The sequence below is a fragment of the Mastigoproctus giganteus genome, chromosome 4 (genome assembly GCF_048544385.1).
Source record: "Mastigoproctus giganteus isolate SK-2022 chromosome 4, ASM4854438v1, whole genome shotgun sequence".
Taxonomy (NCBI): domain Eukaryota; kingdom Metazoa; phylum Arthropoda; class Arachnida; order Uropygi; family Thelyphonidae; genus Mastigoproctus; species Mastigoproctus giganteus.
The window spans coordinates 16,579,020-16,595,914 of NC_143578.1; the positions used below are offsets into that span (position 1 = coordinate 16,579,020).

Below are 16,895 nucleotides of genomic sequence, written 5' to 3' on the forward strand. Positions count from 1 at the left end.
TAGGAGAACTGCAGACTTAAGAAGTACAGGGCAATGTTGAAAAAAAGTCGCGAGTTAGGGTGAAATTTGAAAGTGTCTGCAATTCGACCCAGACATGACAGGAGGGCGTATTTGATGAGAGCCTTATTAATCAATTCGGCCCCAGAGAGTTTGTGTATGACTCATGGGGTGGAATTTTTCACGTGGTTTGTGCTTGTTAAAAGGAAGACTGCTTCTACAGGGATGGGATACACTTCAATAGAAAAGGTTTTCGTAAAGTTACAAAACAAGATATTGTGGGAAAAAAAAAAAAAACTAATAAATTATGAAAGGGATCATATGGTGGTTTTTTGTAAATGTATTTTCATTTTTTCTTCGTTTGTTCATTTTTCTTATATGAAACGTTTGTATCTGGATCAGGACTTTTAGTTGTTACAGTTAACTGATTGATAACTTTACTTGGACCAAAAATAAAATGAAAAATTGTTTTCTGAAACAAATGATGTTCCGATTTTTCTTCTTCAGAGTGCGTTTCGTCCAGATTTTCTCATTTTCGAATTCGTTTTTCTCCATTTTTGTCCTTGAATATCTGGCCATCCTATCTGTAATATGTAGCAATACACCTATAAAAACAAAACTGTGCGAACATTGCGTGACACTGTCTATTAGAAAATCACTATATAAGTTAACTCTAATTAAACCAACAAATATATATATATATATATATATATATATATATATATATATATATATATATATATATCTTTATTAGATTATAACATATTTACAAAAGGGAAAAAAGAAAATGACGATAAGGTTAAACGAAGTACATTTTAATAGTACTGTTCTACTTTAAGGCTCGCCTGACTGCCTCATAGCTGTCAACGTTTGGAAAATCATTTTTGAAAAATGCTTCGAACAGTTCAATGCTTCAAAAGGTATTTCAAGGACAGCGTCAACTGTCAAGTAAGCAAGGTAAATTTTTTTTAAAAAAAATTGGAGCGCGCTTCTATGTGAAAGAGAGAGAGAGGGAGATTTTGGATGATTTATGAAGAGTACCAAACGATCTATGATCATGCCACATCAATATGGGCAGCCGAATCTTTTAAAGATTTATCTATTTCGGTTTCATTGGGACAAACAGATTCGTCTGCCCACTGAGAATTAATAGCTTCGCATCCATAAAAAGAAAAATGGATAATGAAAAGTTGGTTAAATATCGAAGTTAGTTCTGGGAGACAACCGAAACAATTTTTCCCTCTTCGAACTATTCGCGCAAGTGACATTTACTTTCAAGTTGTTTATATTTCATTCATTTCGCTGATGGACACCAATTTCCTGGTAACCATGACTTGGCAGGATTTCAAAAATTCCTTACAATGCCAGGTATATTTCTTCTCCCCCACTTTCGCCCAACAAATATACAACTCAGAAACAACTGCGCCTTCATATCTCTAAAACTTCACAAAAACCAAACTTGCCTTATCACGATCTGTTTAGGAATTTGTACGATGACAAGAAAGTTATCAGTCACACACCAATACATTCCTGTCCATAACAAGAGTTCGAGGTAAAATTATTCATTCTTATTACACGTCAGTGAGCGCTATTTTATTTATTTATTTTGTCTTTTTTTATCTATCCTTGAAATGATTACAATTCGATATTTCATTGTGAAGTGAAGAACGATTACTAGAAACACTCCAGCGATACATACGAAAAGGGAACAGATTTGCTCTGACCCACAACGCGGGTGCAATGTCCACAAAACGAACAGTGAATCGCTCTCTGAATGAATATGCCCCCTAGCCAATCACAGACAGGACGCCTGCATCTGAACGCGAGGAGGAGCCAGTTACTACTAAGAAATGGCACTTTCAACACTGGCCTCTGCCACGCATGCGCCACACCGGTTTGGCAGTTCACCAGAAAAGATGGGACACGCATAATAGCTGCAAATATATTTCCAGGAAACACAGATCGGTTCGACCGCTGCCGTTTCTGAGTACCAACGCGGATAACAGCGGCCTCGGGCAGGCTGTTTAAAGTACTTCGACGTGGTAGTGGGGAAACAGTCCGCGTGCAGTCACGGAACGAGACGGACCTGTTGCTGACGGTGTATCTATCCCGAGGCTGTATGTCGGTTGTTGAGATATTGTTGTCTGTCACCGTACGTTCTGTGCGGATCGAAGTTGGATATTTATAAATTGGTGAGTACCGGGTGTTTATACTGTTTAACTTTACTGGATTCATCGAACGTTATAATATTTAAATGATATACACGATGGTAGATACAACTCAGACACTGAGCATGATGGAGTAAATACAGACGTTTAAGAAATCTCAAAAAAAAAAAAAATCCTCGCAAAATATCAGACGAATTCTAATTGTCGTCTGCTTCGTATAAATTTATAGTTTAATTTTTAGTTTATGATTGCTGTATTCTAAATATTTGAGCAGTAAACATCCCACCTACCTTAAGAAAGCAAACAAATGTGTCGTGTCATGTTCGAACGCAATAAATCACATCCCTAATTTCAAAAAAAGGAGTGAAGACTAACCATTATGAATCGTTCTCTCTTCAAAGCATAGCTTATCTTAGATATCAGTCTATCTGGTATTCCTATCTAGTTATTATTACATATTTCCTGGATTTTATATAAAAATAAAAATATCCGCAGGTATTTTATAATTTATAAAATACTGGTGTTATTTTTTAGGCTTAACTTTTGTAGTGTAACCAGGAGCAATTAGATTACACAAAAGTGCTGATTATATTTATCTAAAATAATAGGCGATTGTGTATTAGTTGCGCCTGGTAAACGTCTAAAACTAAGCCTAGAAAAATCACCCGTATTGTATAAATTATAAAATCCGTATTTTTTTAAATATACGTATATATATTTTTAAATTATAGAATATAAAATGACCTAGCTGAAGCTACAATAGTAGTGTTAATTAATATAACTAACTTGGCATAAGCCTACTAAAAATAGTAGGCTTATGTCAAGTTTAGCCAGAAAACAAAATCTATTTTATGAAACGGAAATCAATATCTTACCCAGAAAGACTGAACATCTGCTTGCTGCTCAGTTCTTTCTCCTTTTAATGGTTCTAACGACGTTCGTTAGATGTACTTATGTGAATAAATAAAATATGGCATGAACAAATACCACATAAATTTTATTTACCGAGCAGTCAGTTCTTGTTACTTTGTTACTGATGATAGATGGCACCACATTAGCTTTCACATTCGTTTCACGTTAAAAAGTTGAAATACTTTCTAAATATCCTTTTTATGTTAGCTTCAAGGTGAGTGACGAAAATGTGAGTTCAAAATAACAATTAAAATATATGAAATAATATATAGAAATATAATTGCAATTCTGTTATGGAGAAATCGAAAAGTTTATCAAAACGTGTGTTTAAGAATATGACCAGCCTCATGGATTTATCATTTTGGTAACTACTGAAAACGTGCACTGTTTATTTTAAATATGGAGATTAGTTTATAAATAAGCTTTCAAATTTAGAAGATGATTGTACACATTAGACTTGACTTTCTGAAATTATAATTATCCACGGATATTGTAAAATATCAGGGGCTTTTATGATTAAGTTTACTTACAGAATCTAGATAAGTAGGTAAACTTTTCCAAACAGAGTAAATGTTACGTCACAATTTTAATAAAAGATTATAACAAATTTTAAATGAATTTTAACAAATAATTATATACAGTTTAAGAACAAATTGTTTTTAGTCCAGATGAGACTCATTAACTTCAGAAAGAATAATTGAAAATGTTTCGATAAGATTTTTCAAATATAAGATTCTGAAACATGCATTGGCTTCTTTTAAAGATATTTTTATTGGCAAATAAACTTAAATTTTATTTATTTACATTTCTAGTCAGTCTGAAAAACTTTAAGGATAAATAGTTGGTCGTGACCAAGCTTTTTGTGAGAAGATTTTAATGTTTTTGAAGGTCATTCTCCAATCACACTTCCTGAAAAATTTTACGATTAATTCTTTGCATATGTACTTCAAAAATGTGATTCAGTTTCTGTAGGCAGCTGGCAGAGCAGATAATATATATATATTTTTTTCTTTCTTTCGTTTTTTACACACGTCAAGAAGATATCATATGGAATGAATTATTTACAGAGTAATTAACTGGCTTACTTCCGCAAGGGGTTTTACAGTACTGCGGTAACGGAAGCGCAATCCTATGGCAAATGTTAATTTGCCCCTAGGATAGGAAATCTTGTTTTCAAATTAATGGTTGTTTGATTTTATGTTATTAGTTTAGGTATCTGCTTGAATATTTATTGCGTGCTAGTTCCCTAAGCTTACATGTGGTAGAATTTTTCTTATTGGTTAAAAAAAAAAGGTGTATCTAAATGCAATTTTTTTTCTTATTTTTTACGGCTGATGCTGTATAAGCTTGCTTCCTAGCATTAGTTAGTATTAGTACACTATAGTACTAATACTAACTTGGACTTAAACCCACAGGATTAATTGTTTTTAAACGAAGTTATCCCTGATATTTTTAATACTGAAATTTTTAATTGAGTATTGTGTATTTTTGATGGGTTAATCTTTGAGGTTCGCCTCCTTTTTTTTTTTTTTATTTGGTTATTATATCATTATTTTGAAAACCATTTATAAATTATAATTAATACTACTGAAAATACTTGCTGAATAGCAGGATCGTAATTCTCTTTATTGTAAGAAAACTTCCATCCTAATTGGAGATTGTAACTTGAATACAACAGACTTTTTAACACTTCTAGTTCCTGGTTCCCAACGTAGATTGCAACGAAACATCTGAACATTTTCAATTCGAATTAAGTATAATGAAACATTAAATATGAAAACTGTACATAAGTAAATCCTCATAAATACTTGCTTTTCTAAAAATCAGAAATTATCAGGTTTTATTTTTGACTTTCCATAAATCTTTCTCAAGATTTATGGAAAGTCAAATTGTGCTTATTCCAGGAATATTGTGCTTATTCCTGTATTTTAGATGGCGTTTATGGATATAGTTGACTGATTGTATAACCCTTAAATTATTCCGTAAACATGCAATCGAAGAAGTGTTGGAAAGTTAGCATGTTACAAACCAGTTAGATGCGAATCACGAAGGTACTTGAGTAGAACGTCAATTGCAAAATGTAAAGAAAACAAAAGTTATTTTGAGGTTGAGCATAACCACAGTTTTCTGCTACTCCCTCAGACACGCTGACTGTTAGCTGAGTAAACATACAGCTGATTTTCAAGAGGGCAAGCATTTGTTCTAGAATCCCATTCATTTTGATGCACTGAAGCTCGAAATTTCCAACTGTTTTGTTTTATTTGGTTTTGGTCTAATCTGTAATTTTGATTAGTGGTATTATGCTATATCAGTTTTAGTTTCTTACGACTGGTGCATATTCTAGATTGTATTATATAGGAAAGGTTTAATATGGTTAGGGAAGGACGTTACGTGGTTTCTATCCATTTAAAATTATAATATATCTAAATTACCACTCTTATACCAAGTGGAGTTTTAATATATTTTATTTAGGTGTTACCTAAACTAATATACAGCACATTGAGTAACGTTTCAGGTATCTTGCCGATACCAATCACCAGACCTTGCTGTTTGGAGACAAAAATAACTTATATTTTACATTGAGCACATCTAAATAACAATCAACAAAGATGCATTTACATATGATCAATTCTAATTTACAGAAAATAGATGAAAAGTTCTAGGTTATAATAACAAATTAGCAATTAGCATATTTAAGTTATGTTTACTTATTTATGTTACTAAGTTATGTTATGTTTAGTAAAGATTATCACATAACAGAAGTCTTTGATAACATGAAGTTTTGCAGATGTAATGCTATTTTTGAAACGGTTTCGCGGTAATATAATTGATTTTTTAAAAAGTTAAAATTCTGTTAAATCATGAAAAATTTATTAAAAACCGTATTTTTTCAAGATGTAATAGAATAATAATCAAAATTGAAAACATCCTTGGAATTAAATTTTTTTTTCTCTACATGACGCAAAGTGTTGCTATATATTTTGGTGTGATGAAAAAGTTCGAGGACTGAACTAATATTTGAGAAATGATGTTTACTGGCAGTGCGGATAGATCTTCGAAGTAGTTTCCTTGACACTATATACAGATTTCAACGCTTCTGGAAGCGTTCCTGATACCTTTCTCTTGGAATTTGCTAATAGTCACCAGTGTTGCGTTCTGAATAATTTCTTCTGTCGGTGCGGATCTCTGACCTTTCAAAGGGGCTTTAAGATTGTAGGAAAAAAATTGAGAGTGAGCTAAATTCGTAAGTGTGACGGATGGGGGACCACAGCGATGTGTGTATCTCAAGAAATTCTTGAATAAAAAGCGTCGATTGGGCAGGGGTGTTGTTATGATGCAAGCGCTAATTCCCTGAAGACCACTTTTCCGGCTGTTTTCTCCGAAGAGCTTCGCGCAATCGCCGTAGAACTGTTTTGTAGTATTTCTGGTTCCCTGTTTGACCATGCGGGGAAAATTCACAATGAATAACCTGTGAGGCAAAAAAAAAAAAAAAAAAAAAATCCGAAAAGCGTGAACTTCAGATTTGGTTGAGGTTGTCTTGCTTTTTTGGGGGCCTTGGAAAAGATGCGGTCTTCCATTAAGAGAAGTAGGCCTTTGTTTCCGGGTAATAGTCATACACCCACGATTCGTCACTAGTAATGACAAAAGAAACAAAGCGTGGATCAGCAGCAGTGATTCTGACAGGCAAGAACTTGTCATTCTGTAATCATCAGTGAGGATCTGAGGCACAAACTTAGCTGAAACGCTTCACATTCCTAGATATTTTTATTTTATATTAAAATTTTTCCCATAAGAAATGCTAATTTCACTAGCAACTTCGCGATTAGTTAGACGACGATCACACCATCAGCTTACGAACACGAACGATTGAATAATTCGAAGTTGAAGGGCGGCTAGAGCGAGGATCAGCCTTCTCCGAAAGCTGCTGCTGTTCCCCTAATTTGAAATAAAATTTCATACAAATTTGCTGTTCAGTAAAAACACTTTTAAAATGGGAAGAAACACATAAAAAAACTTCTATTCAAAGTGCTAATTCAGACTGACTGCAGATTCATGCGATACAATGTCTAGATAAGCCATCGGACATGTTGCGACAAGTAGAACTAGCTACGCACTGCAATGTCAGTTGAGCACATCTCGTATATTCGCAGCGAATAACAAGCATTTAACCACCTTTTTCTGGTAGATCATGAGGAAAAACTAAGCAAATTGTTTTAAAATGATTTGGTTAAAATTCATATTTTAATGATTATTCATGGTAATTTTTAGGAGAGTATTAGACTCCTCATTTCATATATGTGTTTGGGAATAAATGGCTAGTTTTTATTTGTATTCTTGACTATGTTTATTGTGTGCAAAGGATGCTTTTTTAAGGCTTTTTTTTTTTTTTTTTTTTTTGAACTTGTACAATACGTGGAACACTATGCAATCATAATTTATCATTTCTAGTGATAAAATTATCAACTTCCCAGAAATTTGACAACAGGTAAAAAATACCCGAAAATAATCTTGTTTCTCTTTAAAAACCGGGAATTAGAGCTGATAACTTAAACCTTAGGATGTAAAATATTTTTAGATTCGCAAAAGTTTGAAGGTAACAGCAGCAGTAGAGGAATTTCGGAACAGAGTTTTCAAAAAAATGTGATAATTTAGATAACATTCTTAGTAGTCATTTATCATAGACATTGCTATTAAATTTAGAATACTCTTTTTCGAAGCCTGCAAGATGTACTGTAAACTCTTTGTATCTTTTGCAGGTTACTGAAGACTCCAAGAGTCCGCATACAACTTTGTGCCAAGCTGGTTTCATGTTTCAGCTCCCACAACGAACACCGTGATCCCGGGACGAGATGTTGACCCGTCTTCGTATCACCGAGGTTGTCTTCCACGTGCCGCTTCCCACATCGTGTGTCATTCCGTCCACGGAGTTAGTGACGGGACAGCTGACAGGGTGGCCTGTCGTGGACTCGTCGCAACGCCTGAAGAAGGAACACGTGCCCAGCGGCACGACCTCTCCCGTGTCGCCTTATCCCACCACCCCTACCTCCGATATGAGTTTCTGTCTGAATGTGGACTTTCAGCGAATCCGTCAGACGATGGACAAATTACGGGAAACAGGTTTCTATTACGAAGGTTTCACGAGCGCTCAAGCAGACCATTTGCTATCTACTAAGGAGGTAGGGACGTTCCTCATAAGAGACAGTTCCCATCATCAGTTTCTGTTTGCTCTCAGTGTTCAAACGGAACGAGGGCCCACCAGTGTTCGGATCCATTATGTGAACGGTAATTTTCGCCTTGACTCTGATGAAAGGATCACCACGCTAATGCCACTTTTCAATTGTGTCGTCGACCTCGTGGAATATTATGTGACTCTGAGTCGTTCGGTCAAAGGATCCTCGTGTGTTTGGCTGGATCCCACGGGACGTAAAGGTTTGCCGGTGCGCCTGACTCGTCCTTTGTACAAACATACTCACAGTCTCCGACATCTGAGTCGTCTGGCTGTTAATCGATGTCTTCAAGAAAACAGACATAATCAAAGGGTCCTGGACAGCTTAGGGTTACCTACAATGCTAAAGAACTGCCTCAGGGACTATCCACACTCGCTGTAAATGAGACCGTCCGCCCTCAAGGGACCAATTATAACCAGGGATGTCCAAGTTTCCGTCCTCTGTGGCCTTCTTCAGCAGCTTCTTTGAGGAACACAACTATGACTGAATGTTTAATAAAACATTGAATTGAGAAAATCCTATGAAAGGTAACGTCACTGTGACGTCATCGATGCCTTATGTTCCTGCCCTTGCTCGGATGTGGACTTCGAGATATACGAAGTGGGGTTTTCACACAAGTCGTACCAGTTTGAGAGGATCACGTGCTTCGAATCCCTGTTCTATAAGCAGAGGGTTTTCGTAACGCAACACTAGATACTGTGGTCGCCAGGGCCCGTTCCAGTAATCGAGGCAGATGTGACCTACTGACCTGTTTCTCCCTTCATAGAAAACGAAGGAAGCGAAGTGTAGAATGTCTAAACTGTTATTGTTTGTTACTAAATTTATTTACATTTTTTCTTAAGTTTTTTTCTTTTTTCGAAAATTCTTTTCCATAACTAAAAATTTAAGTTGCTGTTTTTCCTTTAAAGGGACGACATGCGAAACACTGGGTATTTACATCTACTTAAAAAGCCTTCAAAGCGTTTAGCAGTTAATTTAGACACACAGAAAAAAAAAAAAAAAAACACGTTTCCCTTTTTGAGCTTCTCTCTCCTCTTTTCAAGGACTTCGAGTGACGTCACATTCTCATTAATCCGGAAAACATGAATTTGTTTTGTACCACGGCAATCCTTTCGTCTGTAGTGAGCTGCCGATGAACGGTGCGTGGAATACCTGTTCTTTGGCAAGTCGCCAACTGTTGTGTAATTGTGGTCTGTGACCGACTTCGCCAACTGTGGCTTTTGGAGGAGGGAAGGGACGGCCCACATGGCGTATCGCCAAAAAGGGAAACTAGAACACGGAGGGACACTGTTGCGGTTTGCACAGGTCAAAAGATTGCTTGTTTTTTCCAACGGAGATCCCCCATTTTGTAAGCAGCTGTTAATGTCAATTGCATTCTCTGTGTTTCTGATGGTTGAGTCACCTGTTACGGTTGGACAGCGTGACTTTGTACAAACCCTGTCGTCACACAAATGTAATATTTATTTTGTACAATAAGCTTGATGTATAGTGTTTACACGATATTTCAAGTTAATAAAATATTTATATTTAATTTAAAAAAAAGATGAATTTGTTTTATTTCAAAGAAGCAAGTGAATTACGTTAATCCCTTTTCTTATGCATCTTTTTTTTTTTTTCGCATGATTAATTTGCCACAAACTGAATAATCAGTTTACAGACAAAAAGATTTCATAATTTGTTTTATAACTCCGAATTAGGATCATAAAATTGAAGATAGTACTCGTATTATAGTTTGATTCTCATCAATTTGATTTTTTGAAACAATGAGAATCAATTGTATTGTATATATGGGACCCAACCATTAATTTTATGCCCTCCCCCAAAGGTTTTACTTCTAACGTATTGTAGGTTTTACTTCTAATGGGATATTTTCCCTGTGAAGTTGAAGGCCCACAGAAACTAATAGCTGGGTCCTGTATGTACTATTCATTTTCAAATATGTTTTGTAATAATTTTATCACACAGACTTATATAATTGAGTTGCTTTTTTCAGCACCTCTCAAAATGGTCAGTGACAAAACATCCTTGTCAATTTACCTCACTTCCCACATGATGTGATAGGTTTTTAATGAATAGAAATCTGACAAACTTTTCTGAACAATCTATATCAGCTCTTATTTGTTTTTAATAGAGTATGCTCTTTCCAAAGTGACATTGATCTGAATAATTATTACCATCCTCTGTAGAAGTTACATCGTAACTTGGGTTAATTGAAATTAAAAGTCAGATTACATTTTATGAAATAGCAGGATATCAAAGCTCAAGCTGTAATATTAGTATACATATCACCTCTAAACTGTTGGCAATTAAACTGATTATAAATACTCTTTGAATATGGAACATTCTTGGAAAAGAAAAGAGAAATTACTAAGAAGTGGTGAGCTAGGATAAAGTTGCTGTAAATTAAAAGTTATCCGAGTTTTATTGAGAATAAGACTAACTGAATGAAGCCGGCCGATGAGGTGGGCGGAGGGGTTCCGGTGGATAACTAGGCAACTCCAATACCAAGTTGTGCTGATGTTTTTATGTACAAACTTATTTTCCGTTATAGCTACCTGCAGAATGAAGCACGTGTATTACTTGTATGATAGTTGTATAGCTTCCGTATCTTGAAGCTTTATAAGCTTATACGGACTTATAGTTAGAAATAATCCAAACAAGCATCCTAAATCTTTACCATTAGTTTGAAGTTTACAAATAACCTTTGTATCTGAAAACAATGAGTTAGTACTGACATAAGATCAGCCAATCCCACAACAAAAAACGGATCAGTAGTCTATGATTTAATTATTCTCACGTAGATAATTACTAAAATAACTCAACTAAAAACAAGGTTCCAAACTGTATGGAACTTACAAATACATCTATTTCTGCAGGATGGTATTTATCTTGAGTCTGGCAATAGTTTTGTCTTGGGTCTTGGAACAGTTTTCTGCAATGGTTACCTCATTTTTTTTGTAATACGCAGGCAGAACTCATGGAGTAGTCTGATGAAGAATTAGCCCGAAACAAGTTTCCACTAATGAGTCTGTGATATATAAAACTGAAACACGACGCACAATACTTGCTGTTGTTGGTATAGATTAAAGTTATTTTATTTTGGAGTACCTTACGAGAAATATTTATGTCGAGAACATATTGGTATAATATGGTTTACTATTTTAGTCAGTTTTTGTTCTGGTAAACTTCCAACTCTTTTACTACACTTCCTTAACAGGCAGCGTGTGGAAATCTTTACAAAGAGTTTATCTCTTCCTTAAAGAGATAAACAGGCCTTAAAGTACATAGAATGTGCTATGTGATATTTTGTATTCATTCCTTTATTGCCTGAAATTGTCTTTGTACTTAACAAAACAACCCCATTCGATAACTGAGCAAAAATTGAAAGTCCTCAGATCGTATATTGCGAGGGCATGTCTCATGCTTCAAGCCAGGAGAGGCTCCCAAGCGTTTTATGAACACACCTATGAATTTTCAGATAAATCACGGTGCCTCTGATAAACGATTGCTACAATCGCTTATCAGAGGCACCGCGACGCTCGCTTCTTATATGCCGTCCCATACGATGCTTATCTTGTTTACCGCTTCAAACCAATTTGGCTTGCAGAAAAGGAAAACTCAAGATAAACAGGAAAGGATGCCACAACAGTTGTTCTTGCTTCTAATTGCTACATATGTTTAACTTAAATATTTCGTAATGATTTCTTATGAACAACTTATCACAGCAATTTGTCTGGCAATGGCGGATCTCCTCGTTGCGCATTTATCCCCTAAGATTATTTCAAAATCATGTCCTTACATGGTTTACTTCTATAATATCTATAATCAGAACAATGATTATAGTAGTTCTAAGATTGCAACTTTCATTTTCCTTTCATACTCTGTTATGCCGTAGCCGAGTGGTCAAGTGCGCGGGTGCATAAGTACACGTGTCTTGAGTGACCGGAGTTCAAGCCCGTGACCGCTAAATGCGGGGCAGTTTCTTGTATTCTGTTTATCTTGTGAACTCCTCTGACCGTTTGGTCGTCCCGGAGTATAAAGAGAAAATTTATTTTTATTTTACTTCTCCTCCCCACCTCAAAACATGAAAGTTGAATCCGCTCCTTCTATCTTGTTTACTTATCTGCTCCATACATTCAAATAATTTTGAGGAATATGTTTAGCGAGATAAACCAAAAAGAAAAAAAAAAGAAGATGCTTCCAAGATCGGACACATCTTGGCTCTAGAAGTTTTGTCATTACCGATGAGTCCTTTTTTCTCTCTCCTTTTGAGTAGTTAGTTTCCTCCCTTTGTTTACATTTTTAAAATGCAAAACATTGCAAAATGCTAAAACGTCTTTCAGGATTACGAGTCAGAAGGTACAAATAATCATTCGAATATTAGAGCCAATAAAACTAATATTATAATATTTGCATGTGTTCGTTGAACTTAGCAAAAAAAGAAAAAAAAAAAAAAACATTGTGTTTGATCCCAAATGTTAATTGATAATGTTCTGATAGTTTATATTTTCCAATTCGAGCCCTAATTATAGTGTATAATCGAATTCCGCTGAGTTTCAACAATTACTTCTCATTTTCACGATAGCATTTTTTTTTTTTTTTTTTTTTTTAAATGCAAATAATATTGTCCATTCACTGCAGCCAGGTGGAGCTAGAAGGTCTGCTTTCTCTTTTGGTTCAATTTGTGTTTTTATGATTTCTGTAAGAAGAATATAGTTTGATAAAATATATTTTACAGTTTCATTTATATTTGTGTGCGTGTATTCATATATATGTAGAATCACCACAGAGTTTTGTACCAGTAAGTTTTGCCGATAACTTTTTATTTATATAAAAAATAATATTTTTACAGAAGTTAATTTGCTTAGGCTTAGTCGTGATTATGCGTTGTTTACGTAGTTTGGCTTTTAATAAAGTGCATTCCCGGTAATAGAATTTTTAAAACAATCTTATTTTAGATATTCCGTTAATATATACATTTGTAAAATTTTGTAACTATTATCAGTTCGAGATTTCATATAACACTCTTAGATCAATTTTAAATATGATTGATTATTTAAGAATATAATACATCTTACAAGAATGCATGTAGTGAATGCATGTATGAGGCAATAACGAAGTATTATTATCCTCTGCTTGAAATTGCTGAAAATAAGCTTTTCAATCTCGTTCAGCTTATCTATGAATGTTTAGAAGAGAAAGGAGGAAATACACGATGGTTTGCGTGCGTTGTGCTGAAAAGTTTAATGGTATGAATGGGGGGGGGGGAAGAAGTCGAGCAATATTTACGTGTATTTGTGCAACCAGATTTTGTGAAGTTTCCTCTGTTGTATTACCACGGAATAACACTTCTTACCCGTAATTTCCAGGTTTTGTGCAGTTTAACGAAGAGTTAACCTGGAAGAGAAATTTCGAAGATTTTTTGTTTTATTATTATACCACAAAAATATCGCCTAGCCTACAAGCCGAAAAATTACGTTTGATAATCATAAAACTATTCATAAAATTTTAAATAATTTATGAATGGATATACGAGATTGTACATGAAATTAAAATTACAGAAAAAAAAAATAATAATAATAATTCATTAAATAGGATGAAGATTTTTTTTTGAACGATTCCATGATAATTATAAATTTCTTTTAATCTTCTGGAAATAGCTTAAAAGACTGACGTAGAATGGTCTTCTCCCCTCTCCAGCTCCCACCTTAAAAAGTTGCTGGTTTAACGCGTGTTTAACCTTTCGTGTCTCCGGTTACGGCTTCATTTTGTAGTCCGTCGCCTGACCCGCTTATCATTAATCAAAACGGGGCAGGTGTGTTTTCGACCTACCATCCCCTTACAGGTCATTAGTTGGTCCTTCACCTGGAAACTACGGAATCTGAAGACATACCGCACCGGCTGTATCATTGACCCATAGATCGCAGTGGGGAAAATAAGTGACGACTAGCCTCGTTCGTTAACATCTGAGGAGACTTGTTTCTGTGACTGACGTGGGGAGGGACAGGGACATGAAAAAAAAAAAATAATAAAATAAAAATGAAGGAGAAAATCTGGCTTTTATGCAATGTTTTATGAAAATATAAGGGAATGTGTGTTTTATGCTTGAGTTGAATCATACCGTTACCATTGGTAAGCTCTTATCGACAAAGACGTGACAAGTTCCGTTGTGATCACATGAGAAGGAAGATTCCCACTACAAAGAAAATTTCCACTAATCTTTAATTTATAGCTCGTACCGGTTTGGCTATCTTCCATTAAAAGATTGGGTTTCGGCGAATTTAAGGAAATTATGAGCTATTTATTTATTTCGATTTTCCTAGTTCTCACCCCCTTGCTTCAACCTCCTCCCTCCCATCATGGAGATCATTTCTACGAAAATGTTGAATTAAAGTTTTCCATGCAGAAGAGGGAGAAGTTAGAACTATTTTTTTAAGATAAAGATTTAATGTTATTTTTCCTCAGTAGAATTTCAAGCATATTCCTTAAAAGATGACTTAAGCGTTTTCTCATCCACAAGTCAAGATGGATGCCCACAGTTTTCTTGGAATTTTGTTTTAAGTTAAATATTTCTTGTTAGTTTTAAATTCTCTCGGCAGCAAACGAATCTGTGGATGACTCTTCAGTACGATGAATTCATCGAGATTAGTGGAGTGGGTCTGGTAGCTACTATGAAATAAATCTATTTGCATTTGGAGACGGATAAAATTGCATTTTTATGTTTTTTAGATTCATTTATTCCCTTCTTTAATAAGAGATGAGTTGATTCTCTTTGAGATAACTAAAAGGACGATAGGATAAAGGAGCGTTTCTAGGAAAACAACTCTGTAGCCTTGTCTTCTAGATATACGTCAAATCCTTGTATTCTCCACGCTGGACCAGTTTATGGCAACCTGCAATTTAGTTTCGTTTGGACCCAATGGGGAAGAGTGCAGATTAGAGCGTCTTCTCCAAGGGTTGGAAGATCACGTACTATCTTATATGATCGAGTATTATATACTATATAAGCTAATATACTTGGCCATGCATTAAATAAGGTAATAAGCCCGTTTCGTACAGTTTACGTCTGGTACGCTAAATAACCAATATAGACAAGAACAGTGGGTTTCGTAAATGAGGCGACATCCTGTTTAGCGTTCCTTCTTTGTCACGCACCTTGCTTACGTCACACGAAGACATGCGAATAATTTTACGCTGAAGCCAATTGGTAAGTTGGACCTTGACGGTGAAGGAAATTATCATTCACGTTACGTAAACTGAGTGAGTTCCCTGAAGTTCTAAAGTAGGAAAATTCCTAATCAACCGCTGACATACGTAAAACCAGGAGGGGAAAAATGGCTTTACCCTCCCCCATTATTAATTTATTAAACGAATATGAACGACTGGCTGAAACTACAGCTAAAATTACTTAATGAGAATTTCGAGTGCGTAGATTATGTGTGGAAAATGTGAAAACTGCTGTATTTTTATGTGTCCAGAAACTCCATTGCGTTTCTCAGCGTTCTGAAAACCTGTGCATTGAGTAGATGCACCATCTTGGCGTTCGACTGTGCTCATTACAGTAGCAACAGGAAATATGGGCAGAGTTATTCATTTCAAGTGTCGGGATGAAAATTACCTCGTCTCGTCCATTGCGTTACAAAAGTTCGTTGGCAGTGGAGAATTCAATAATCGTATTATTTAGAACCATGGTCGAAGGGTACAATGGCAGCAGCAGCAGACCTTGATGTTATCAGCAGTTTTTGTTGTTCGGCTCTCTTGTAGTAGCCGACACGATTTGATTATTCGTTATTACGTGTTTGCCACTCTTCCGGTACGGATTATTTGGTAGTAAGATAATGTCGGGGTACACAAGAGGAAGTTTGGGTGCTATATTACTGCAGGCTGCTGCTAGAATTCACAGGTGACCCGTGACGAATTCCAGTCGCTCTATTTCCAAAGGCCAGGCAGGGATACTGAAATGCTGGAGGCAGATCTCTCGCTCTGAACGTCCGCGACCACCCACAGGAGATCGGAATGTATCAACTGTTATAGCTAAATATGCGAGCAACCGCGTTGATCTATTTGAAAGTTGCTTGAAAGCTGGAGTAGTCACGGGTGTGAGAGTGTTAAACAGGCAAGTTTAATCCTTTCAGATTATGCATAAAGGCGTGATAATGAATTGAATGGATAAACGCACAGGTACTGGAATGATGAGAATTCCCACTGGGTGGAAAATGTCTATTTTAAACCGATCTAGGGATTAAATGTGGGCGGTCATTGATGAATGAGTTGTGAAGTCTGTTAGAAAGAATTACACAAGTGGAAAGAAGGCTTTGAGAGACAATGCTTATGGTTCCAACATGACAACCCCCTTTTAATTTCGCTGTATAGTCAGAGCAGTTGGATGAGAACATCAGGAGCATATAAATAGATCGTCATGGTATAGCTGAGTCGCCATTCCGAAGATGAGATTTTCACTCCTCGGGTGGGAATGTGAATATTTCAAGTGGGTTGTTTGCCAAAACAGCCATACTTTGTTATGCAAAATATTAGCAAAGACACTTCAGACAGAAACTCTTAGTCAAGGACAATCTGGTATAAATGTCGT

The 16,895-nt window shown here is 35.6% G+C and overlaps 1 protein-coding gene across 1 annotated transcript; it reads left to right on the forward strand.

Moving 5' to 3' along the window:
• The first annotated feature begins 1,960 nt into the window (after positions 1-1,960).
• LOC150086437 (suppressor of cytokine signaling 2-like) lies at positions 1,961-9,758 on the forward strand. The gene is made up of 2 exons (XM_090372580.1): positions 1,961-2,189; positions 7,835-9,758. Exon 2 carries the CDS (start codon positions 7,928-7,930, stop codon positions 8,684-8,686), a length of 759 nt encoding a protein of 252 aa, XP_090228706.1. The 5' UTR covers positions 1,961-2,189; positions 7,835-7,927; the 3' UTR covers positions 8,687-9,758.
• The last annotated feature ends 7,137 nt before the right edge of the window (positions 9,759-16,895 follow it).

Bases quoted from the DNA above. Each gene is read 5' to 3' on its own strand.
- LOC150086437 (XM_090372580.1), top strand. From the start codon at position 7,928: ATGTTGACCCGTCTTCGTATCACCGAGGTTGTCTTCCACGTGCCGCTT.